Source organism: Emydura macquarii, unplaced genomic scaffold, assembly GCF_026122565.2.
Source record: "Emydura macquarii macquarii isolate MOO-44397 ecotype Brisbane River unplaced genomic scaffold, CSIRO-AGI_Emac_v2 contig_3240, whole genome shotgun sequence".
NCBI classification, from domain to species: Eukaryota; Metazoa; Chordata; order Testudines; family Chelidae; genus Emydura; species Emydura macquarii.
The window spans coordinates 3,150-30,712 of NW_027133377.1; the positions used below are offsets into that span (position 1 = coordinate 3,150).

The 27,563-nt window shown below is 40.6% G+C and overlaps 1 protein-coding gene across 1 annotated transcript in view; it reads left to right on the forward strand.

Moving 5' to 3' along the window:
- The first annotated feature begins 1,212 nt into the window (after positions 1 to 1,212).
- The window catches only part of PARVA (parvin alpha), an 88,552-nt gene continuing 62,201 nt past the window's right edge, over positions 1,213 to 27,563 (forward strand). The window contains exon 1 of the mRNA XM_067532069.1: positions 1,213 to 1,431. Within this exon, the coding sequence (XP_067388170.1) occupies positions 1,296 to 1,431 (136 nt within the window). The 5' untranslated portion in view covers positions 1,213 to 1,295. The remainder of the gene's footprint in view (positions 1,432 to 27,563) is intronic.

Consider the following 27,563-nt stretch of genomic DNA (forward strand, 5'->3'; position numbering starts at 1 on the left):
TAACAACATCCCTCACCACCACCTGAAGTTGTGTAAGCCCTTTCGGACCCATGAATTTAACCTTCAACAATGCAACTTCAACCTTGATGAAGCTTGGAAAGCCAAATTAAGTTCACAAGAAGTCACAAATAAGCACCTTGTGAAAGACCTGACAAAGAAGATCCTTGACTTTGATCTCCCATGAAGCTTATGGGCACACCTAAACCACATCCACGCAAACCATGGCAGATGTGGATACTTGCTGCACAAATGGAAAATGTAAAGACTCTCCAGTGTGCAACTGTAGTCACCCAAAACAGACTATGGAACATACAACGCCTCAATGCCTGATTCACAAATATGAGGGAGGCATTACAGCAATACACTCTGCTACTCCAGACACAATTATCGGGCTACCATCTGAATGTAAAATTATAGTTGTTACTCTGCATTTACATTGGCCATATGAAGAAGACCAGTGAACTCAAGAGTATAGGGGCTGCAATTCCACCTGGCTCTTATGTGGGCTGCAAAGGGATAAGGTGTTTCCCACCTTCCCCTACTACACTGCCCACCTGCCTAAGGTTGAGGCCTAGATCTTGCTCTGAAAGATAGAATTTGGGCCCCTGTGGATGGCCATAACTTTATTACTTAAGAGTGTCAAAATTTTTACAGAGAAGCAAAAGGAAGTCCCCTGCCGGGATGAGGATACAGTCCAGCCACTTAATATCAGACAGGTACGTCTCAGGTAGGATGGACTGTCCTGGCAGAGGGGGTGGTAGGTCTCCCCTTTCTAAGATCCTAGCAAAGAGCTTGGAAATCCCTACCACAAGTAAGCAAACAAACCAAACACCCTCACTCTGCCTGAGTCCCACAGCAGCTGGGAAGGAAGGAGCGGAATCTAGCAGTACGGTGAGGGCAGAGAAAGCATTGGGCAGTATGGGCAGGTAGAGACAGAAGTTGGTGTGCATGAGCCAGGGCTCAATTTGTAAGGCAAGAAGTGCCCAGGGCTCAAGGAACTTTTTGACATTCATAACGGAGGGGCCAAGCCCAGCGGGGCCGGGGCTCAGCCCTGGCACTGAGGAAGCACAGGCAGGACGGCTGGGCCGGGGTTGCGTGAGTGGGCCGAGCACAGAGCGGCCTTCCCTGGCTCAGCGCGGGAGGGCGCGAGGGAAGGAGAGAGCAGGAGCTGCTTGAAATGCTTGAAATAATTCCGCTTCCGTTTGGAGCAGGGACGCGGGAGCAGCCTCTCGCGCTCTCCAGCTGGGTTTCAAACCAACCTGCCTTCCCCCCTCCCCGCAGCCCTGCGGAGCAGCATGGCCGCCTCCCCCCAGAAATCCCCCGCCGCCCCCAAGTCGCCCACCCCCAAGTCGCCCCCTTCGCGGAAGAAAGATGACTCCTTCTTGGGCAAGCTCGGAGGGACCCTGGCCCGCAGGAAAAAAGCCAAAGAAGGTAAGAGTGGGGGGGGGGGGGGGCAGGCTGGCCCGTCTCTCCTGGCAGCGCCCTTGGCGGGGCGGCGGGGGACGGGGCTGACGCGGGACGGCAGGGCTCGCCCGGGTGGGGCTGGGTGCGGAGGAGAGGCAGGAGGGGGAGTGGCAGCGCCCCCCCCCGGCCCGCTTTGCCCTGCGCTCCTCTCTCGGAGCAGGAGGCAGCTGAGCGCGGGGCGGAGGGGAGCAGAGCGCTCGCGGCGCCCTGTCTCGCGCGGCCGGCCGGGGTGGGGGGGTGTATGTGTGTGTGTGTGTGTGTTGAGGCTGTGAGTGGCTGGGTGGGCGCGCGCGCCCCGGGCTGCGGCTGGCTCTTGTTTGTTCCTGTGGAACGCGTCACTCCCGAGCCATGCTGGAGCGCGCTGCCGGGGCGGGGGGAGCGGGGCTCGGCTCCCCCCCAGGGGCTCATCCATCCCCCGAGCTGAGCGCACAGACCCTCGCGGTGCCCTCCCCGCTGCAGCGCCCAGCCGCCGCCTCCTCCCGCACCCACTGAGCGCATCCTCGGCTTGTTCACTATTTGTAGCCTCCGGCTTGGTTGGCACGGCCGCGAAGCCGCTGGGGCAGAGGCTGGCAAGCGGGTTCAGCTCGGGCTATGGCTAATCAGACAAGGGTTGTCTTGAATGCAAGACTGTGGAGTAACAGGGCCTCCCTTGGCGCGGTCCGGCCTCGGTGCTGCTGTGCAGGGAGGAATTTCTTCCCAGAATGGGTATAAAGCAGGGTGTGTGTGTGTGTGTGTACGTCTCAATTTATGTTCCCTGGGAAATGTGCAGTTGGCAGCTGGACAAGACAAGCCTACAGGGCGATTTGTGTGTTTACATGCTGGAGCTGCTTGCGGCGTTCAGGGAATGGAATTCGTGGAGTTTTTGAAATGTCCCTTAAAGTGCGTTTTTATCGTCATTGCAGAGCTGATTGGAGAATCTAGCAGTTACAAAAGAATAAGAGCTGGAGGGGATTGTGGGGGGGAATAATGTATTTGGGCTGAAGAACTAGTTTCCTACAAAACAAAAGTAAAACTCATCAAAAGGATGACAAGAACTTTGTTACTAATATTCTAATGATTCACAAGTGGCTGGTTGGGAGATGCAAGAATTAAAACTTTGGGGGTGGGAGTGTTGTTTTCCAGGAATGTGGGACCAGATTTAGGTGGAGCAAGGATGTTGGATGAACATTTAGGAATTTATGCCATTTCACTAAAAGAGATGAAGTGCTAAAATAAAAATAACATTCACATGATGGGCCTGAATCAGCTATATGGCTGCATTCTGCTACACCACTAGTGTGAAATGGCCCCAAAGCTGGTTTAACTAATGCAGGGAGGATACTTTCTACACAGATCTGTCCAGTTTATACAGCTACCCAGCTTAATACAGTTCTTCTCATTGTAGTTTTTGTATCTACTCTGGTGTAAGAGTGATCCCGCTAGGGTTTAGAATTAGTTTTACTGGAGGAAAAGGTGCATTGCACTGGGACACACCAAATCTCTGTTTGTGGTTTTGTTCCCTTGGGGCTGTTAGCAGCTTGGCATAAACTGGAGCAGACCTTGGGCATCTCTAATTTGTTGCAGGGTCCTGGCCCTGGATAGGGATCCAGCAGCAATAGTGAGTTTTGAGCATATGCACCCTGAACTGTGCTCTGTGCAAATCAGCCACATACCAGAATCTCGACCAGTATATTTAAAATGTAGGTTGTAAGAATAACTGAAAAAAACCACAGAAGTTCAAAGCTAAGGATGATCATATTCTCTTTGACGTGTCCTGTAATGGCAAGCTGTGGCAACACAGATTACTTCATGTAATCTGAGATCCTCAAAACCACTCTTGTGAACCTGTGGTTCAAGTTTGCCCTTTGCCTGATGGGGAAAGAGGATTAGAATTGATGTCTCCCACCTCTCATGAGAGGGTTGTAACCACTGGCTATCAGATATTCTGATGCAAGTCTCTGTATCGTCTGTTGAAACTGTTCCACATTTGCTAAATAATTAAATAGTTATTGGGGTAGGGAAACTGGACCCTGGGTCTCCCACCTTCCAGCTAAATGCCTAACCACTAGGCTGTCATTCTCACTCTTTCTCTATGTTAATTAATGTTGGTATAGGAAATATTTCATCCTCAATATATGACGTGAGTACGATATCCAGCTTTGTTCTAAATACAGATTAGAAATATGCACTGAATTTTCCTCCACCATTATGGACAATTTTATCATCTGCATCTAGTTACTGACCTGTTAAGACTCCTCTTGTTCCTGATAATTTTTTAATAATTCCTTATTTTCTGTAATCCTATTGGCCATAGATATTTACCTGATACAGTTAGCTTCCCTTATCAATTGCCCACATTTCTTACTTTCTGACTCGTTACTTGCTATCAACCTCAACTCCCCCCCCCCATTTGTTATATATTGATTTGTAAGTGTTCTTAAATAATCGCTAATTTTCAATCCTACTTTTCTGTTTAGATTTTTCATCTCAATCAATTCTGCTCATAATTATTTTTAGCTTTAGTAATAGGACCCCTTTAAACCTCCAAGTATTTATATTACTGATTGGGACTGTATTCTGTTTGCACAAAACAAGTATAATCAGGTTGTAATCACTTGCACCTAAGCCATCACTTTTATTTACTTGATCAAGTCATCTTTGTCAGTGAAAATGAGGTCAAATTGAATTACCCTGTGTTGGGTGCAAATAATTCATAGAGAGTCCAATGATTTTTTAAATTATTGGCAGCATATGTCCAGCATACTCCAGCATATGTCCCCTATGTTGAAGTTCCCTTTGATTACACGCTTTTTCTTTCTACACATTGGAATTAGATTAGATTAAGAAGTTATTTGTTCTGTTCTCTAGTCTGATTTGGTGGTCTGTCACAGACATCCACTTTATCATTTAAAAACATTGATCCATAAACATTCAAGATCCTGTGATTCCAAGATGTCAATAATCTAAAACAAGTAATGGGTGGCACTCTACAGGAAATATACCATCTCCCCTTTTACCCACTCTGAACAGTGATTTTTAACACCCAAGTTATGCAAATCCTCCCACCAGATTTCAGTAATATCAACCATGTCAGTTTATTCTCACGATTTAACAATTCCTCCACTTTATTATCAGGCTTTTAGCACTGGAATATAGACAGCTAAATAGTTTATTCTCTTTGAGTGTCCATGGTACTTCTGCTCAGATGGGTGCTTTTGAAAATACCACCCTTTATCTTTCTTGTCATATAATACGTTTATCTTTGTATACATCGTACTGCTATAATTGGGGCAAGACATTTTAAATTATTTGCCCTGGCTCTTTGTCATAAAGACTAAAAATTAGCAGTAATTCTGAATGATTAAAGAAAATATATTTTACGTATTGTAGGTATTATGAGTGGCTGCTACATATTAACATTTTTTGCATTAAGTGTTTAGATAGCTATTGTAAATAATACAGCATACATATCCAAATGTGACTTCATAATTGTGTCATCAAAAATTCCTTTGCCACAGTTAGGACAATATTGAACCCTTTTACAAATCATAACAATAAAGGCAGTGCCCAAATACTCTGCCAAATCAAAGTCCAGTTGGCATTTAAAATGTCTGTGTGGTGAAGAGCTATGAAAAAATAAACTAATTAATATGCTGGTAATGCAACAGTAAAATCTACATAGTTCCAAATGCAGTAAAATAATTTGTTTGGAATACCAATATAAAATTCCTTTATATGAATAATTTTCGTTTAATAAATCTTACCTTCAAAGACTTGAAAGCTCTTTGCAAAGGTTGGTATTATCCCCATTTTACAGATGGGAAAACTGAATGATGTAGACAAGTTAAGTGACTTCTCCAACACTACACTGCAAGTTCAGTGGCAGTGCAAGGAATAAATACACATTATTCAAAATAGAGAAATACCTGATAGACCATAAAGTACCATGCCAGGACCAAAATCAATACCTAATAAAGCTGATTTCAGCTATGGTCTGAATAGATGTTAGTGCCACAATAAAGAAATGTTTATATGTAAAATATATTGTCACCAAAAAAGATTTTGCAATACCTAAAACTTTTGAAAAAGATTTTACAACACCTAAATTTTGGGAATGAAAAATATACCTTACTTTATACAATGTGTTCACATAATTTCCTCTCACATGGGCTCTTGTACTGCATTTTATTAGCAGTATTTCGTTTGCCATTGGTGCAGTTTAAGGATGGATAACTAAACTCTTACTGCAAAAACAACGAGAGTTCTGTAGCACTTTAAAGACTAGCAAATTTAATTTCAGCAGGCATAAGCTTTCGTGGGCTTCAGCCCACTTCCTCAAATGCAGCTGGTAGAAATGATACAGCAAATATTGTCAACATATATGGCAAATATTGGCAACATATATATTGTGAGATTAAAAAAGTCACAATCGCAGTTTTAATTACACTGTTAATAAAAGAATGCCAATTTAAATGTATTATAAATATTTTGTATACTTTTTATGTTTTCAGATATATTGATTTCAATTACAACACAAATACAAAGTGTATAGTGCTCACTTTATATTATTTTTATTACAAATATTTGCATTGTAAAAAAAGATATAAGAAATGGTATTTTTCAATTCACTTCATACAAGTACTGTAGTGCAATCTCTTTATCGTGAAAGTGCAATTTAAAAATGTAGATTTTTTTTTTAACATAACTGCACTCAAAAACCAAACAAAATAAAACTTTAGAGCCTATGAGTCAAAGCATGAAGGGACATATGAATGTTTAGCAGGTCTGGGAAGTAAATACCTTGCAATGCCGGCTACAACAGTGCCATGCGAACAAACACCTGTTCTCACTTTCAAGTGACATTGTAAATAAGAAATGGGCAGCATTATCTCCCGTAAATGTAAACAAACTTGTTTGTCTTAGTGATTGGTTGAACAAGAAGTAGGACTAGTGGATTTGTCTGAGGTGAATTGAAAAATGCTATTTCTTTTTTATCTTTTTTACAGTGTAAATATTTGTAATAAAAATAAGATAAAGTGAGCACTGTATATTTTGTATTCTGTATTGTAAGTGAAGTCAATATATTAGAAAATGTAGAAAACATCCAAAAACATTTATAATAAATTTAAATTGGTATTCTGTTATTGTTTAACAGTGCAATTAAAACTGTGACTAATCACAACTAATTTTTAAAATCTAATTAATTTGTTTTGTATTAATTGCGTGCATTAACTGTGATTGACAGCCCTAGTTGGAGCTAAGAATGCTGCTTCTGTAATAAGATGGAATATTTTTAATAAAAGCTTATACTTTCTATTAAATGTTATATTCAGTGACATAAAAATCAAATGCCTAAATCTGTGTAAAATGTGTTATAAATTGTCCTTGTAACATGAGGATAATATTTTAATAAACGTTTACAGGTGAAATAACTAGAAATAGTATGATCTTTTCCAGTTTAGGTTAATTGGAGCAGGATCAAACCCTTAAATAAATATTTAAAGGTTTAATTCATCCCATATATGAAACTGGAACAGGTTCAATCATTGTATAACAGAGTGATAAATACCTTAGCTGGCTTATAAAAGCCTATTTTACTAGCTGTAATGCTTTTTACCAATTAGAAACATTTTTGTAAGCTCTTCATAGTGTTCAGGACCACTTTCTAGCAAATCTTTAAAGTAGTGGGAGAAAAGAACAAAATGATCTCTGCCTTTTTATTTTCTGGTGTGTTCCATTATTATCTTATATCATGAGTATTCCATGGTGAGTTCAATAAGGTCACATATGATTGTTCTTCCTGAATGTTCCTGGCCTGGACTGATGGACATAAAAATTTCACACCTTGTAATAAATAGCCTACCTTAGTAGAGAATCTTAAGAATTGGACTCTGACACTCTAATAAATCTGTGATACATTCAGCAAGACAGAGCAAAGTTCAAAATTGCTTAAATTGGCATAGAAGCAGATGCAAAACAGACAGTTTGGACCCATGAATAGGATGGAGAGCAATTACTGTTCGGTGCATGTGCTCAGTCTGTCTTCCAGTTGATATGACATCAATTTTAAGCAATTTGGCCTCTTTTCTATCTAGCTTATTTGGTGTGGATGGTGCAAGAGTTAGAATGAATTTTCCTGCAGCTTCCACTTTTGTGACATTATCTCCCTCATTTTTCTGTATATTTTGTTTTGTTTTCGCTTTGGTGCTAAGGGTCAGAAAAGCTTATATTTTTACTGACTTCTAAGGGAAGTTAATGATGTTAGAGTATATGTTTTAGATTTTCCTACTTCTTGCTAAGATCCCCCAAATTCCCAGCCTTTCAGCTGATACCAGGTTGGATTCCTGAATGTAATGTAATAAGAACTAAAAACATAAAATTGTCCATGAACGTGCAGTGGTGTGAGCTTTTCTGGTATTTTAAATTATCTGAAATATCTTTAATAAAAAATCAGTAACTAAAATGCTGTGCCATATGGCTTATTGAAGGACAAAGGAACACTCTGCTCTTGATATATATGACCTATTGTGGAAGAAATTTATTCTTTAGAGTATACAGAATTTTCCGTTTCTTTTTGAGACCCGAGTACTACTTTTTATGGACCCAATTCTACAATTTCTCTTCAAATTGAATACACATTTAGTACTCACACAAGTAGTCTTAGTGAAGTTAGTGGGACTCTGCATGACTAAGTACTATTCAGCATGAGCAAGGGCTGCAGAATCTGACCCTAATGTTGTAAATTCTATAGAAATATGGGATTGAGGTTTGTTCACCTCTACTTTGTGCTTCATTTGTGGGAGCGACTGGAGATTATAAGCAAGTTTAAATGGCTAATTGTAGATTTGAAGCAGGACACATTCTGCAAAGAGGAATGGGTATGTATCAAGACCTTGTTCTCTATGGGAAAGTAGGTAAAGTTTAAGAATGGAACATATCAGTATTTGCCCCTATGCCTTACTATCTCACTAGAATTGCAGTAGGGTTGTGCTTCAGAGGTCTGACAGGGTATATTCATCTCAGGAGAGGGAGGGCACTGTGATCAACAGTGAAAATAGGTCAGGCCACAGGTTGTGGCCAGATATGGCAAACTCTCCAACTTATTAGCCTGTCTCTTCACCTCACTCCCAGGTGAAGTGAAATAGATACATAGCAATTATCCAGATGAAAGACAGAAAGGATTAGCTTAAAGTGTTGAGTTTAACATCTTCATTAATCAAATAGAGGAACGGCCTCCAACAGTTTAAAATTACCATTGACGTTTCAAATTAAAAGTCAAAACAATAGAAAGAAAAGAACAGCCAAAAAACCAGCTCAGACTTTTGTGGTTTTATTTTAATGTGAGTTTTTATTCATGTCTTTGGATATGGTGGTATTGCTACCCCAGGACTATTTGACAAAAGACACACATCTGGACCTCAAAGATTAAGGTAAATCTAGTTGAATAAAACCATCCCAACACAATAGACAATTGTCTTTTAGTTTCATTATAGTCTTTCCTCAATACAATGAGCCTGTAGACAAGACAACCTTTAATTTTAGACTTAGAGCAGAATAAAATACAACCACAGTTTTCCTACAGTTTCAGGAATCAGTCTTGAAGGTGAAGTTTCTCATCTTCAACCTTATCAATGGAAAAGATCTCACGGATTCTAGAATGAATGAATAATTTGGAGGCCCTAAATCCTCAAGGAACTACTCAGTCTCCCGAGACTACAAGTTTAAAGTTTTGAAAGTCCCACTAGGTCAGCATCCCTGAGAGGCAGCTTATTTTTTGTGAGATCCTTTACTTTGTTTGATGACTTTGAAGACAATGCAATACCATGCAAGTTAACCCTCTTCTCCCCCACTCCAGACCAAAGAGTTTAGTATCAGGCCTCCTAAATTTCTTACCAACGGAAGACAGAATTTCGTGAAGTTTAGATAGACAAACCTTTAATTTAATATTTCATTTGTTCTGGCATTTAGATCAAATATTTCCCAGTAACTTAGGCCATCAACCTATCCTGCAAAGTGCTAAGCACCCTAAACTCCAGTTCAAGTCAATAGTTGTCAAGAGGACACAACACTTTGTAGAATGGAGCTTTTGGGGCGGGAGTGCTGAGGACCTGAAAATGTAGTTTCATTTTCAGAATTGTAGGATTGGAAGTGACCTCAAGACGTCATCTATTCCAATCCACTGCACTCATGGCAGGACTAAGTATTAGCTAGACCATCCCTGACAGGTGTTTGTCTATCTTGCTCTTAAAAATTTCCAGTGATGGAGATTGTACAACCTCCCTAGGCAATTTATTCCAGGGCTTAATTACCCTGACAGTTAGGAAGTTTTTCCTAATGTCCAATCTAAACAGCCCTTACTGCAATTTAATCCCATTGCTTCTTGTCCTATCCTCAGAGGTAAACGAGAACAATTTACATCCCTCCTCCTTGTAACAGTTTTCAAGTATGCAAAAAGTTATCATGTCCCCCCTCAGTCTTCTTTTCTCCAAACTAAACAAACTCAATTTTTTCAATCTTCCATCATAGGTCATGTTTTCTAGACGTTTAATAATTTTGTTGCTCTTCTCTGGACTTTCTCCAGTTTGTCCACATCTTTCTTGAAATGTGGCACCCAGACTAGGACACAATGCTCTAGTTGAGGCCTTATCAGTGCAGAGCAGAATGGAAGAATTATTTCTTGTCTTGCTTACAACACACCTGCTAATACATCCCAGAATGATGTTTGCTTGTTTTGCAAATGTTCCACTGTTGACTCATATTTAGCTTGTGATCCATTCAGACCCCCACATCTCTTTCCACAGCGCAGTACTCCTTCCTAGGCAGTCATTTCCCATTTTGTATGTGTGCAACCGATTGTTCCTTCCCAAGTGGAGTACTTTGCATTTGTCCTTATTGTCCTTATTGAATTTCATCCTATTTACTTCAGACCATTTCTCCAGTTTGTCCAGATCATTTTGAATTTTAATCCTATCTTCCAAAGCACTTGCAGTCCCGCCCAGCTTGGTGTCGTCCACAAACTTTATAAGTGTACTCTCTATGCCGTTATCTAAATCATTGATGAAGATATTGAACAGAACTCGAGCCAGAATTGATCCCTGTGGGACCCCGCTCAATAGCCCTACAGTTTGACCGTGAACCACTGATAATTACTCTCTCTGCACAGTTTTCCAATGAGTTATGCACCCAGCTTATAATAGTTCCATCTAGGTGTCGTAACGGGTTAAAATCATTGTATTGTGTGTGTGCCCCGAGTCCATGTTGAGAAAGAAGTAATTGATTTATAGATGAAGAAGTATTAGTTAGACTTGTTTTATAATGGAAAATTTTGTTATGTGATGAATAGAAAAATCCATTGAGGATCATTAATTGTGCTTCAAGTTGTTTTGTAGCCATTTGTCCTTATAATTGTTCCTAGTTATTTTTGTAATAGATAAGGGGAAGTTGTTAATCTTGTGTAATAGATAAGGAGGTATGAGTTGTAAGCCATCTGGGGAGAGAATCTCAGGGGCAGCAAAAAACCCTGACCAAAAAGTGACCAGTTGAACTTGGAATAAGGGGACTTGCGAGCACAGCAGTTCCTGGCCCAAATTTGGAAGTTTGCAGTTGCTGCAGCTTTTATTTGGCAAGTTACACCCGGTCAAGGATGACCACCTGGCCTGGGGACTCCCCAAGAAGGGACCGACAAAGTGACGTAGCAAATGTCCGTAATTGGTTTGGTGGACGTATAGGCTGGAGTAGAGATAAAAGGGGTTGTCAGGTAAGCCCAAATTGGAGAGCCACACATCAAGAAAGGGGTGCACCAGATTTGCACTGCATAAAGGGTCTGATCAACTGTCACGCCTCTCTCCGGCTCGTTGCCTCGACATCGCATTAGAATAGTCAGGTAACTGAGCCGATAACCCATTGGGACTTGTCCCGCGGATGATAACCTGGGTGTGAATACGATAGAGGTTCCACCTGGATGAAAATCAGCGCTAAATAAGAAAGACCAGGTCATGAAATATTTGTTATCATTGCTGCTGCTGAGTTCATCTCTACATGTGGTGAATAGTGAATGTAAATGTAAAACTAGCAATAATTCTACTTGTATTCCAGGAGTGATTGTGGCTATAATTGTTGGAATAACTGCTTTTTGCACTTGCTTTGTAATTATTAGTTGCTTTTTAAGTTTCATTTCTGTGTTAAGAATTTGTAAATGAATTAGAGAAGACAATTTGTGGTAACATCTAGCGGGCACCCTTCGAGTCTTAAGACTCGCTGCGAAGGCTAAAACCTTTGAAAGACTCGGGTGTTAGTCTCAATTGCGGGCACCCTTCGATTTGTCCCAAAAAGGCAAATTGCTGCGGGAGTTCTTGTAACTCTCGAAAGACTTGGGTGTAAGTTTTGTGTCTTAAATTGCATCATTGTAATTAATTATTGTTTGTACTTATATAAAAGTGAATCAGTAAAAGAAGAAGTTAATAGTTGTACTAGTTAGCTGATAAATAAAAACTACTAAATGGTTAAGAATCTGAATAGGTTGCCAAGTTTTTCTAAGTAGGTTGCCAAGTTTTTCTAAGTTACCGTTTCCAAGCCTCACACTCTGTCTTAAAAGGGATATATATGAACTGCCTTAGTGTCTTGGGGCACCCTTCAAACCGCTCCCGTAATTTCGGAGGCCGTTTGTCTCTGGCGACCTTGTTGTCTCCAGAAAGACGGGTATATTCAAAACACTTAGGCACGTCACTAGGTTGTATTTCCGTAGTTCGTTTATGAGAAAGTCATGTGAGACAGTATCAAAAGCCTTACTAAAGTCAAGATATACTGCATCTACTGCTTCCCCCCATCCACAAGGCTTGTTACCCTGTCAAAAAAAGCTATCAGGTTTGTTTGACACAATTTGTTCTTGACAAATCCATGCTGACTGTTACTTATCACGTTATTATCATCTAGGTGTTGCAAATTGATTGCTAATTATTTCTCCATTATCTTTCTGGGTACTGAAGTTAAGATGACTGGTCTGTAATTTCCTGGGCTGTCCTGCAAAATAACCAGACCGAGCACAAAAACTACTTGTTTGTACTTTTCTCTGATAATTACGACAATATGGACATATCTGGGGTTTTATTTTGAACCCATCACTCCTTCTCAGATTTTACAATGTACTATTGCAAAATATTGCACAAATATTTACTAGTTGATTTTAGTTGTTTTTTTTTTAATGGCCAGCTCACCAAACTCAACCAGGAATAAGTAGTACTAGATGTTTTCCTTCTGATTTGTCGATCTTTAGCAGTAATAAAGAGTCTGCCAGCCATATTCTGCCCTCAGTTTTACTTCAGCTATCCTATTGGTTTCAAAGGGGTTTCACAGATAACAGACATCCTAGGATGCATCAGGCGAGGTATTTCCAGTAGAGATAGGGAGGTGTTCGTACTATTGTACAAGGCACTGGTGAGACCTCATCTGGAATACTATGTGCAGTTCTGGTCTCCCATGTTTAAGAAGGATGAATTCAAACTGGAACAGGTGCAGGGAAGGGCTACTAGGATGATCCAAGGAATGGAAAACCTGTCTTATGAAAGGAGACTCAAAGAGCTTGGCTTGTTTAGCTTAACCAAAAGAAGGCTGAGAAGGCTGGGGAGATATGATTGCTTTTGATAAATACATCAGAGAGATAAATACAAGGGAGGGAGAGGAATTATTTAAATTCAGCACCAATGTGGACATAAGAACTAATGGATATAAACTGGTCATCAGGAAGTTTAGATTTAAATTAAATGACGATTTCTAACCATCACAGGAGTGAAGTTCTGGAACAGCCTGCCAAGGGGAGCAGTGGGGGGCAAAAAACATCACTGGCTACAAGACTGAGCTTGATGAATTTAAGGAGGGGATGGCAATTAACTGATTTTTGACTACTAGCCGTAAATATGCCCAATGGCCTGTGATGCGGTGTTAGATGTGGTGGGTTCTGAGTTATTACAGAGAATTCTTTTTGGGTGTCTGGCTGGTGAGTTTTGCCCACATGCTCAGGGTTTAGCTGATCGCGATATTTGGAGTCAGGAAGGAATTTTCTCCCAGGGCAGATTGGCAGAGGCCCTGGGATTTTTTTGCCTCCCTCTGCAGCATGGGGCACTGGTCACGTGCTGTTGGATTCTCCGTACCTTGAAGTCTTTAAACCGTTATTTGAGGACTTCAGTAACTCAGTCATAGGTTAGGGGTTTATTACAGGAGCGTGTGGGTGAAGTTCTGTGGCTGTATTGCGCAGGAGGTCAGACTAGATGATCCTAATGGTCCCTTCTGACCTTAAAGCTCATTAGTCTGAGAATTTTGCCTTGCAATATTAATTTAGTTAACAAGTCTGTTGATTATGTATTAGCCAGAATTACATCAAACTCCCTCTCCCATAGCTGTGGTGGGTCTGCAATGTTAGCAGGAGTAGAAAAGTAAAACATTTTTGTCACTGAAGCCCAAGTCAGCTGACATGGGCCAGCCAGGGGTGTTTAATTGCAGTATAGACATACCTACTGATTCAAGGCTATACTGTTAGGCTTAGTTTGTTCCCTATAATGGATCCAGGAATCAAAAACACCCACAGCAACTGGGACTATTTAGGGCTAAATTGTGGATTTAGCTGCAGCTCTGCACTGGAAGCAGGGCAGTACCATCCTGTTCCAGGGTGAAAACCAGGAATCAGATACTTCCCAGAGTTTCCCAGCTTACAGATGCTCCTGGCTTGAATTTAGGGGGGAAAAGGGAAACTTTTTGACCTACTCTCTTCTTATTCCCTGGTCCCCTTTCCCAACTTGGAGCAGTCCTTGTTGTCTCTTGAGTGCAAGGGCTGCAATTCTGGCCAGCACGTGTGTCTCTATAAGATAGCGGAGGTTCATTGCTCCCCTCCCGTTATGTGTAAAGGGGGAAACTGACTAGCCCTTAATGAATAAAGTACAACCATTTCTGTCTGATGTCAATTAATACTTATTAATGGATTGTGTTACTTGGTTTAGTGTCTTTATTGAGAAGGGAGGAGGAAGGGGGTAAGTAAATCAATGAATTAACTTACCTTTCACTTGCGATGACCTGACTGAAATATGACTTGAACCATAAGTCAAATCAGATCAGTGGTCTTAAGCAAGTCCCTAGTCCACCACACAATTTGGCACAGTTGGACATGGTTGGCAACCGGTGCTCAGGCCAGGCAAATCCTAGGAGCAGAAAAACAAGGATGTTGCAGGTCAGAGCGAGTGGCATTTGGCAAAGCTGTGTGGGAAGATTACACAGTATCCACTTACATTATTCCTGCACCTGGCTCTAGGCTGTGCTTTAGCTCAGGCACACACTAAATTCACTCAAAATATTAAAAAAACAAAAATTAGACAAGGAGCTTTAAGGCCAAAGTAGGGTTAAATAATAAGACACTTCAGTGTCCTAAATGTTCTGCTCTCCTGTTACTTGTGTAGTACTGTTAACAATATTTAGGACATGACCTTGTGAAATAATAGTGTGTATGCTCATGAAACATTGATGTTAAATGTGAAATTCAAGAAAACAAGTTTGTCATGAGCAGTGATATTGTTTAACTCTGATATTTGATTTCTCCTTTTTGACTTCTTATTAATGTTCACAGTAGGTGTCTTACAGTGTTTCCATGGCTGTCAAACTTCCCCTCCTTTCAGTGTTTTTAGATAATTGTTTTTAGGAAGGAAAGTGGAACACCTGTGATTCTAATACCATGACATTTATGTGAATCATTTTTGGCACTCTTAAACCAAGTTAAGCCCTAGTGATTTCTCTGATTTCTGCTTACATAGGCCTGACACTGCTGTCTTCTGCTTGCACTGAATAGTAGTGTACTCTGCAAGTAGTTCCACTGGGTACGATTAACCTTCCCAGATCCATCTGTTAAGGTGAATTTATGCCTTCTCCCATGGAAATAGAGGGGCATGGCAGCCACTTCAAAGGCATCATTTCCCTCCCTGAGACATGAGGTTCAGAGCGGTGAGCAGACAGAGGGTGGGCTGTGGGAGCTAGGAGCAGCTATACACCTTTCAGCCCTGTGGAGATTTACTGGAGAAGAATACAATCTGATGCAGTAATATTATTTTTTTAAATAGAATTTCCAGGGGGTAACATGGCTGTGTTGCAGCTCTTCTGTCAGGTGTTTAGAAGGCCCTGGCTACCTTTTGACCCTCCCCTCCAGGAACATGCCCCATGAGCTGTTCCAGGGTGAGAGGGGGATCCCTGTCCTTCACAAAGGAACAATTAGGGAGGAAGGCATAGAGACTCCTTTCTGCAGGAGTTCTACAGAGTTAGCTATAGTCAAGCAACAAACAAGCAGAGCAGGAGCAGGTAATTAAAAACCAGTGATCCAGTTTCAACATTCTGCTTCGTGATGATTAGGTGAGGTGGCTGCAGGGTTGTCAGAAGTTATTAGAGCCTCTTCAACGTGGCTGAGCCAATCTGATAGTGTTTAAATGGACTTAAATAGTGCAATTTTTATATTGCTCTTGGAAGACAGAAACCCTGCATTTCAGCATTATTTTCTTGACTGCGTATGAGCAAGTAGTATTTTCTTATACATCATCTATTGGATAAAATAGCAGTACACACCACAGACATTGAATGGACTCAATGTAGCCTCTTCAAACAGAATACAGATATTGACCTATGCGCTCTTGGATGTAGGACTTAACACTCCAGCAGGCCATGCATCTTAAGGGAAACATGGAGGTTTCTTCCCTTTGCTTAGCAAACGTCTGGTGTTTACAAGTCACTGTGTCAGTCTAATTATGCCAATGGGAAGACCAAAGCAGTCTTGTCTTCTGTGCTTCTTTTGCTCTTGACTATTTCTACACAGTTATGTAGCCTGTCTGGATAACCTAGAGGTTAGCTCAGCACTCATGTCCGAAAGCCCCACTGACCTCGTTAGCCAAATAAACAGGCAACAAGCCATGAAAACAGATGGGCATGAGTGCAGGCAGCCAAGAGACCATGTTAGTGCATAAAGTGTGAATGTTAAAGTCGGGATTTCCTCACACAGGAATGTCTAAATTGCTCTGTCGTTGCTAATCCAACTTCAAGCTGGATTGACGAGAGTGTTTGGTGCATCATTGATTTGGGCATAGAAGCTCTCTGGGTACATGTAGTGCAATTTCTCTTTTGTATCTCTGCAGGTGGCCTCTTTGGAGTTAGCCAAAATAAGCTTTCACACCTGCGTAATGGGCTGAATAATTTGGCAGGGTGAGAGTCCATTTTCCATGGGTTTATGTGTGTGTAAGAAAAGCATAACATCTTGTCAGAGTACAGCCCTCCATGTGTTTTTCTTAAGTTTCTTGTCCAGCTCTAGAGTTATGCTTAAGCTTAATAATGTTTTTTCTGGACATAAGGCAGCAAATATTACTGGAATACAAATGCAAAAGAGCACTAACGTACAGGGCATGCTGGACTCTGGAGCAAATGAGGCAATGCTGTCAATGCTTCAGTGTTATTAATTAAAATAATGACATTACAGGACTTACAGTTGCTGTTGGGTAAAAAAATAGATAATGTCTGAGTGCCAGTGTAATAAATGCAGTATAATATATTTCAGCATTGGATTCAAATGATGATTTGTCCAACCTGTTATTGGAGTGCATGATTATGATAAATTCAGGGGCCAGGGGACCTTTTTGTTACAAGTAATTCTAGCTTTATGACCTCCACTTTTTAGGCTTTCTCTGACAACACATGCTTTGGAAAGTGTATCAGGTGCCATGCATTTGAATCATCCCTATGAATTTTACCAGTGGGAGTGACCACTTCACATCTCTAATGCCAATAGGAATAGAAAGTATAATCCTTGCAGTGGGAAGGGAGGAAAATTTAAAGTGGTTCAGAAAAAAAGTGCAGTTGCTATTTCAAAGGATCCAATTAAAAATAGAATGAAGGGAACATAAGTATGGTAGAGTTAGCTCAGAACCAAAACTTCAGATCCCAGTACCCCAGGTGATTGTCAGATCTTTTTTATGCACATGACCCATATTTTATAATGAGCCAAACAAAAATCACAACACTTTTGGAGGGGATTTTTGAAATCTAGATCTGAATTTTGTAGTTGGATCCCAAGGCTATGCAGTAGTACATAAAATATAAACATTTTAAGGCTCCATGCAGTGTCTCAGAGTCAGGTTAGACTCTATAGATTCAGGAAGAAGCCTTTAATGAGTTGGGTGAGGAATGTTTAGCACAGTGCTGTAATGTGGCTTATAGTCTTAAAGTCCTACCACTCTTTTGTTGTAGTTTTGAATACTAAGAGCCTCAGCTAGTGTGAACTGAAAATGAGTGAAGCCATGACCCCTTACAGCAGTAAAGGATCTGGCCCAAAGTGTCTCAAGTTATCTTTTTCTTTGACACTATCCTAAAATTCATCAGATTTATGGATTGGCTTGGGAAAAAAAATAAAAATGACTTCCTACTTTATTTTTTGTATATTCTGTCTTTTCTTTAGCAGCTATAAAAATGTTAAACATAAATGAAATAGCTTATCATGTAGCATCTGAATAAATATCTTCATAGAGATTGTTTTTGGTGCATACCACACTAGAATGTATACTGGGCTTTATGAACAAATTCCCTACAAGGATTGCAGGGTGCAGGTGCTTAGCAGGGCACAAGGTGGCTCCAGTAGCCAGTTCATAATGAAAGCTGGGATGAATTGTAGTAAGTTCCAGGAATGAGTTCACAGGAATAGACCAAAAGTGTGTCAGAACAGAGAACTGCATTTCTTTCTAATGTGGATCTGATATTTTTGAATTTGGATTTGATTTTAATGGGGTGTTTTGGAAGTGCAGTACATCCATTCCTAGAGAGAGAGTGGAGCTGCTAATTTGCGCTGCATTTCACCCAAGGGATCCTCATGTTTCATTGTTAAGGGAATGATTCCTGTGTTCTATAAAATATTATGAGCTTATCTAGTTCTTCTGAATAGAAGGTGATTGCTAAATGTAAAGAATAGAATCCCAGTGGATACTGCAGAAACTACAGAGCAGAACTCTACAGAATTAGAGCAGGAGTGTAGAATGAATTTGATAGGAGGATAAAGCTCAGATACAAATAGTTGTGAAGAGGATTAGTGCAGACTATAGTTCTGTTCAGATGAATGACTATAGTTCTGTTTAGTTATTCTGTTAGAGTTCAATCTTGTTTTTCTTATAAAAGTTCAAGATTTTGTGAAAAATGGAATAAAACAAGCTGAGTGAGAAAATAGAATGGCTTAGTATGAGCAAATTTAGCCAGAAGTATGTCATCTCAGTATTATTGGTCCAGCATGCCATATCTACAGTATTTTGTTTTCAATGTCTTTGAGAGATGAACTAGTTTCATGTCATCTCTATTTTAGAAAATTTCATTCCAGACATCTCAAAACACTTTAAAACGGGCAATGGGGTAGTAAGTGTTGTTATTTCAATTTTATAAATGGAGAAACTGAGGCAGAAAGAAGTCCAGTGACCTGGTTTCTTGTCTGACTACAGGCAGTGGGATAGCTGGGAATAGAAGTCATGTCTCCTGACTCCCATCTGGCTTCTAGTTAATGTTGCCTGTCACTTTTGCTGTTTTTATTTTTGAATGATCTATTTTATTTGCTCTATTTGCTGGAGGTTGTATCCACCACAGGAAACAGAATTTAATATTGTTTATTCCTGAACTGTTTATTTTTTAATAAGAACTGGGCTGATATATATTTTTTCTTCTTGCATTCCATTTTCTTGTGTGACCCATTCAAAAAGAAAAAAAAAAATAGTTTAGGGTATGGCTTTGTGGTAGGCATTGTGCTAAATAAGAAAAAAAATAACAAAATCATTTCTTTGTTAATATGCTGTTTGCCTTTCAAAGAAGAATCAAGATACAGGTTTGGAGTTGACTTATTTAGTTGAAGATTCTGAGATTTAAAAGGGGGATTCTTTTGTTCTTGGTGTTTTATTTTAATTTTTGAAACTAGTTTAATCACTTTATGTGTTTGTTTATTTTAGAAACATGAAACATTTCATACTTTTTTCACCTTGAAAATCTATTGTAAAGACAGGCATAAGAAAGAAAAAGAAAAGTCAGAAATTGAAACTAAAACCAAAAAGCACATACACGACTTAGACTTTTTATATTCTTTGTAGATACATTTTGCTATGTTAATTTTATCAAAAGTTAACTTGTGATGTTAAAACAATTAGTAACACGTAACCCTGAAATATTGGGTCTAATCCTTGTGTCTTTTGCTCAGACAGAACTCTCATTGATTTCAGAAGAAATTTTGTGTGACACAGCTCCATTGAGTTCAGTGGGTATCTTGTGCATGGTAGCTACGACCTTCAGAATACTGTGATGGTACTTTATTAATATTAATTTGTCAAATTAGAAAAGTCTGGCATTTTTGTGGTTGCTCAAAGTCTTATTGGTATGTCTTAGTGTTTTGTGCTCAGGAACTGAAAATATGCAAATATGTCTTCAAAACATTTCATTCTTTTCATGACAGAGTGAAGAAAATAGAAGTAATCAAAAATTGAAATTAAATACTTCGATAGTTTGGCCAATTAATAGATCTGCAGTTGCAGAATAGGAGGTCTGTGGGTTGGAACTGGCTCTTAACTTAATGTTAACTTACATTTAATTAGCCAGACCAGACGGAAGCTGGCTAAGCTTTGCATGAAGGCTTGTGGGAAAAAGACATAATCTTCCATTTTGTCAAAGGAACTAATGCCACAGATTAAAGGTCGGTGTTCTTTTCAGAATTTAAAGCATGGGTGCATAGTGTCTGACAGCAAGAAACAGCAAGGGCACTAGCAAATTAGCTTAACCGCTAGATGCCTAGTATACAGGCTCTGCTTCATTTGATCCCACAATTCAAGTCCCAGCACTCCTGTTTGAGTAATAAATCCCAAGCAGATAAGGGCATTTGTGCTTTTCAGTCTTGTATAAGGCAAGTGGGGGGTCACTTCTGGGAAGTTCGTGCTTATGGAGAAGGAAAACATAGAGGATTCCCTACATCGCTGAGAAAGGACTCAATCCTGTAAATGCTAAGCACTCTGGCTCAATTCAGCAAAGCACTTAATTCTGTGCTTAGTAATAAGCACATGAGTAGCCAAGTCAATGGAACCATTCATGTGCTTAAGTACTTCCCTGGATTAGGCCAGTGTGCTCAGCACTTTCAGGACTGGGCTATAAATATGCACCACGTTAGAGCACAACCGAGAATGCAGTAAGAGGAGCAGAGTGTGCATTCAGTATTGTAGTAAGCACTGCAGCAAGAATTTACACTTTTAAAAAGTGAGGAAATTAAAGTATAAATAAAAATAATTGTGATGAGAATTAAGGAAAGAAGTGTAGGTCATGGCTCTGATTTCTCCCTGAGTGTTCTGTCATTCTGTGGGGCTGCTTCCCATGCTCACTAAAGTCAATGGCTCTGGAATGAGGCCTTTCTGAACTGCTAAACAACAATTTGCTCAACAAGAAATTAACCAATACACATCACGGCCGTGAAACTTAGAGCATGTTGTGATGTTCTAATGAAGTTGTGAATTCTTTTTAAGGGCCTGATTCTGCCATCCTTACACTCATTGATTTCTATGGAATTAGTTGCACTGGCCTACTCACACAAGCATGATGCTTTGAGGTCAGTGAAAAGGATCCTATTGATTTCAGTGGGTTTTGGATCAGGCCTATGGTAAAGGTGCTACTTTATGTGAATAACGGTTGCAGAAATCGGTCCCAGGAAGATTTCTGATGTGATTAATATTCAGTAGAGTTGAGCAAATGTTCTGAGAGTATTCTGTCAATCTTTAATATAATTTGCTTTAGTGTTGCTGTCACTCTTTTGGTAAACAGGTTTTACTGGCATAAATACCTCTAAAAAGCAAATTTCAAAGTGACATGCATGGGTATAACACAGCATGAATTTTAAACTTAACCTGAAGTACTTGCATACCCATCTGATCAAGAAACAGAAAATGGCATACTATATGACTTATCAGACCAATCATAACTAAACAACGTAGCTTGACTGTAAAATACTTACAGAGTAATTGCAAACAAGCCATAGATTTAAAAAATGTCAAGTAACTCAATTCTACCTTGTTGCTCATGTTACTTTTTAAATATCTCATGAAACCAATAGGGTGATTTCTTTAGCAACTCTGATTTTAATTTACTCAACATGAGTGAGGATGGCAGAAGGTTACAGCATGTTAAGAGGAGGGAACCTGTTCTGTTTCTTTCCATGCTATTCCTAGATTGTGGATAAACAGAATACTCAGTCTCCATAGCTGCTATCCTGGCATATTGCAAGGCGCACAAATTCAATAAAATAATTTAAAGGAAAAACTGTTTGACTGTGCCAGCTGGGATCAGGGCACGCATGTTTTTGAAGTCACCCCAGGACTTTAGAAAGTTCTTTTCTTGTAAAAGCTTTGTTACACTGAATATGTATAACTGCTGATGCTTACATTAAAACGTTGTTAAATAACTTTATCTTGTGGATCACAGAAGAGAAATTATAGTGGTCACGATTATAAAGTCAGTATTTATGCACAATTACCACATAGTGGTATTGGAGATGCCACAGTTATTTTCTATTTTGAATATAGAGCAATACTAGCATATGTCACATACCACTCTGTGGCATCTCTAGGCAAACATTCACAGGAAACTGGAAGTTAACAAATAGCAGCTGCTGCAAGTGACAAACAGTAGTATTTAGTTATCACATGACTATTTTCAGCCAATCTGAAAACAGGAAAGTCCAGGCCTATATAATATGGTTTATTGAGAAGTGTAAATAATATTGTCAGACTTTTACCATTGGATGAAACTTATGCTGCACATCAGGGACCAAATTCTGGCCTTTATTATGCTCGTACTACTGCAGTAGGATTGTTTAGTGTGACCTACAGTAGGATTTAGCCCTACAAATGCATTTGAAGAGAACATTTAAGAACAGAATGAGGCAGATTCTGCTCTTGGTTATGGTACGCAGGGCAAATTCAGTGGGAATTAAATGGAGGAATCTAAGAGCGTAAGTTGGACCAGTATCTATAAATTCAATTGATTAAAGTTGTGCCACAGAAGGCATTGTTAAATCGTAAGAGTTTGAGAACTGCTTTTTTGATGAAAGTACTGTGCAACATGATGAACCTTGCCAAAAACTAATGTATCATTTACAGGAAATTAGAAGTTAAAGAGGATGAGTCAGTCTACTTCAAGGCTGAACAGTTTCCATTGAACTTAAATAATAAATGCCAAGATGTAGAGACAACATAGTCAGCTGCAACAGTTTTCCCTTCTTCAGTTGTCTCTTCCATTCAGTCCATGCCATTCTCTCTTTAGGGGAGTCCTCTGTCCTCTTTACTTCACCAAATATTAGGAGTGTAAACATAGATCATTGGAACCTTTGGAGGAAAAAACAACAACATTCTATATATGGCGTCAGTGCCAATTATCACAGAGTGCAGTTCAGCATGTGAAATGTTTGTCTTCAGGGAGTTCTTTTACAGGAACTTGCCACCCATTTGTGTAACATCAGTCTCCATAAAAGGACAGGAATAAATAAGTAATCTGTTTTAGCTTCACACTTTATTCTGAAAGGGTATAGGTCATTTATTTCCAGGCATGTACAAAGATCATGATATAATTGCTGAATTACAAAGCAACAAATAAGAATGGTATATTTATACAAAGAGAATAACTCTGAATAATTCCTGTTTGTAACGGTTTCTACATCTGAATACCAGAGCATGTTTATGAAACAAACACTTTTACTGATGTATTATGTTAATCTAACTCTTGAGAGGAACTAGAGAAAAAATGGGTTTTTCGTATAAACAAATAGTTTTTTAGATTTTTTTAATACTGATTATTTACTTGGTGTACAGAGTGGTTCCATGGCCTTGTGAATAATGCTTTGTATTGCCATAGACAAGACAGAGGTTTGGAAAGAGGCTTGTGAGCATTGTGTGAAGGTGATAATCTCATCCACCGGGGAAGGAGAGGAAGAAAGAGTAGCTGCTTGCATTATGATCTTATGTTCCTTCCTGGCCAGTCCTTGAACAGAGCTGCAGTTCCTGAAATGAAAAGGGAGTGAATTCTTTAGAACTCCTAGTCAAGCTACCTTTATATCTGTATTGAGGCTTCCTGAGCATTTTTGAAGCTGACAAATAACTGTACATATTCAAAATATTAGGCCCTTGATGCTTCCAAGATCATACATACAGGGAGCAGCGCAGGAGGTGGGTGGTAAGAGAGAGAGAGAGAGCAGACCCACAACTTTAAAGCTACTTCTGGCTTTGCTATGAGCGAGTTCATGAAGCTCTAAGCAAATCTTGTGTACACTGCAGGGTTGTGATCTTTTGAAATTGGCCATAGCTTTCTTTATGTGAGATTTGGGTTGAATAATCTTAATTTAATTTAAAAGAATAGTTCAAAGCTTGTTTAAATAGAGAGCAGCCAGCCCTGGATTTGAGATCCTCAGAGGAAGGAAGATTGATTGATTAATTGATTTGTATGTATGAAAACACTATGACATTTTCAAAGCCAGCTTAAGGGGTTTAGCTACATTAATTTTAATGAGACATGGATTTGAAAATCCCAACCTATATTTCTAAAAAGATAAGCCCATTTTCTGTATCCTACTAACAGCTACGTATAGGGCCAGATCTCCCATGGATGCATCGGGATGCGAATTGCAACCTCCTGTGCCCTCTGGGGAAGCATACCCTCTGCAAGTTCCACTTGAGAAGGCAACCTTAAATTCTAGCCAAGGCTCCATAGGAATCTCATTGGCAGAAGTATCCTTGAAAGGGTAATTGAATACATACATCTTTCAGTTGTTCTGGCTCTGCCCACTTTGTGGGCTGTGTCAGCAAGCTCCAGACAAAAGTCAGAGCAAAGGTTTGCTGGAGGCTTGTGACACTGCCCCTGCCAGCCATACTTTCTGCCAGCTGTAGTAGAATCTGGGCTATAAATTGGGCCAACTTGCTACTTTTGCCAGAAGACTCTCTTCATAATAATCAACAGCACACACTGGAGAGCAATAATTACTAATGAGAATTATTGTCATGTTTGGAATATTACCACAGGTGAGAATACCCATTTCTGTCTCTAGACTAAAAAGGTTGGTCGCATGCTCACAATTTAGTTTTAAGTTAATCATTATTCAAACAGCAACCAATTTTCACTGGAGTTTTTCACCAGCAACCCAGCTTGGGTATCAAATCTATTTGCTTGTCACTTGCACGTCTACACTATGTAACAATTGACGGTTAAACTTATTGATATAAACTTTAAACTTTTTTTTATATATATATGTTATATATAACATTCCTTTTGTGTCATACAGTATTTAATTAGTCAAATTAGACCATGATTTAAATTTCTTGGTATTAAATTAATCTTTCATTTTAGAGTAGTGACTGTCTTTCTGATCTCTGATAGTTTGAGGTCATGTGGTATTGAGGAGGCCATAGGTTGAGCATAGAGGACATCAGACTCTGCATTCTGTTGTTGGCTCTGTCACTAAGTTGTTGTGTAATTGTGGGCACTTAACCTGTATGTGCCTCAGGCCTGATCTACACTGGCGACTTAGGTCGACTCAAAGTCACTTAAGTCGACTTACTTACACCTGCATCTACACTGGCACCACTGTTAATTCGAATTAAGGTTTCTCTAAAACTGACTTAATAAGACCACCTCTGCAAGTGTCGTAGCACCTAATTCAAATTTGTTAAATCAATTTAGTGTCAGTGTAGACACAACAGAACTTAAATTGTATTAATTGACCTCTGGAATGTATCCCACAATGCCCCATTTTGACCACTCTGGACAGTCGTGCTGTGCTGCTCAGTGGTCACGCTAGCAGGAAAAGTCCCCTCCCCTCAAGCCCCGGAAAGATTTGAATTTTCCTTTCCTGTGCTGCCAGCGTGGAGAGAGCTTTGTCACTGTTCTCCACGTGGCTACTGCAAAGCCTAAACGTGCTCCAGCATGGAGTTGACCGGAGGTCTTAGATCTCATTGGTCTGTGGGGCAAGGAGTCCATTCTGGCTCAGCTCAGAGCCAGCTAAAGGAATCTGGACATTTATGGGAAGATATCCCAGGGCACGGTGGAGAAGGGACACAAGAGGGATGCTCAGCAGTGCCACGTGAAGATCAGGGAGCTGCGCCAGTCGTATCAGAAAGCCAGGGAAGCTAACAGCTATTCTGGCTCCTCGCCCAAAAAATGCCGGTTCTATGATGAGGTGCATGCAATTTTCAGTGGCAATCCCATCAGAGTGCATCCCTGCAGCATCGATACCTCCGCTTGGTCACAGTCCATGGACAATGATGAGGACTCTGTGGACGAGGAGGAGGAGGAGGAAGCTGAGGAGAGCAGGGTGCAGGAGAGCGGGGTGTCCATTCTCCCAGAAAGTCAGGACTTATTCCTGACCTCCGAGCAGTCCAGCAGCACACAGGAGAGCACAAATGATCCCGTGGAAGGCACATCTGGTGAGTTTTTTTTATTCTTAGCATTTCTGTCCTTTTACATTGGTTCGGGGGGGGGGGGGGGGGGGGGGGCACGCAGGGGGTTTTAGGCATTTCGGTGACTGTACTGGGGGGTTACCCAGGGATCAGTTTTTTTATGTTATGAGAAATGCTACGTTTATCATCAGTTGATATCTCACAGAAACATTCATGTATGTAATCTGTTATCCTTCGCAAAACTTTTCTGGGTAGGCCTGCCTTGTTCCTCCCTCCACAGTAGGATACTTCGCTGCAATCAAGGTAGCCTGCATCATGGTGGAACACTGCTGGTACCTCGCTGTGTCCAGTAGATCTGTGTTTTAAGCATAGCCCTCCCTCCCCCATGCTATCCTCAGTTCCTCTCTGTAAGGGTTTAAAATACAAGCAGAGCTTCCCCCTCCTCTTCCCCCACCACGCTGTCCGCAGTTCCTCTCTGTAAGGGTTTAAAATACAAGCAGAGCTTCCCTCAAAACCCCCCCCCTTCCCCCCCCCCACACACACACTTCACTGTCCACAGTTCTTCTCTGAAATGGCACAGTGGAGCAGACCGTTCTGGGACGTCAGGAATGGAATGAGCCTCTGTGTTTGCCCTGCACACTATATGGAGATTATTGTCTACATTATATCAGGGGATCACTATCTAAATTGTTACATTTGTATCGTTTTCTTCACTATGCTAACTGTGGCTACCTTGTTATTTTTCTTTCATTCTGTAGACACCTCAGCACTGGACCGACCCTTAAGAAATGCTGCGGAAAGACTGTCTCAGATTAGAAAAAGAACAAAAAAAGCAGAGATGACATGTTTGGCGAGCTCATGAATGCCTCAGCTGCCGCAGAGACAGAGCAAACAGTGTGGAGGCTGACCTTGGACAGGGAGAGTCGCCGAGAAATGATGGAGCATGATCGCAGTACCATGCAGAAAATGCTGCGAATCATGCGGGACCAGGCAGACACGCTCCGGCAGCTTGTGGAGCTTCAGTAGGAGTGGAGGCAGGACAGAGTCCTGCTGCAGCCCCTCCATAATGCTCCTCAACTGAGGGCTTTGCCGCCTTCCCCCTCCACTCTCCCCCGCCCCAAAGAGGTCTCGGAGGAGAATGTCCAGTCTGCAGTACGTGCTCGCATCCACCCCGGTGGAGGTGAGCAGAAAGCAGTGGTGGACACGCCGATAACTGGCTAGCAAGCTACCACCCTACCCCATGAGACAGTGAATGAACACTCCCCCCTTTCCTCCATTACTTGAATGTTAAGAAATAAAGTTTTGCATCATTTCAACACGTTTCTTTATTAAATCATATCTTGTTCAAGAGGGATTTGGAGGGCACAGATATCGATTGGGGGAGGGGGAGAGGAATTCAGCAAAGGCAAACAACATACAGGAACAGAAATCAGTCCTGCATCTCATTGCAGAACCTGGTTTTCAAAGCTTCCCTAATGCAAAGTGCTCCGTGGTTCGCTGTCAGAGTAGTGCTGGCATCTGGCTGCTCATAATTTCTTCCTCCAGTCTTTCTTCCTCCACAGCCCAACCCTGGGGGAACCTCTCACCTTCGTTTCACACACATTATGAAGAACACAGCAAGCAGATATCACAGAAGGGAGGTATTTCTCACTCATGTCCAGCCTA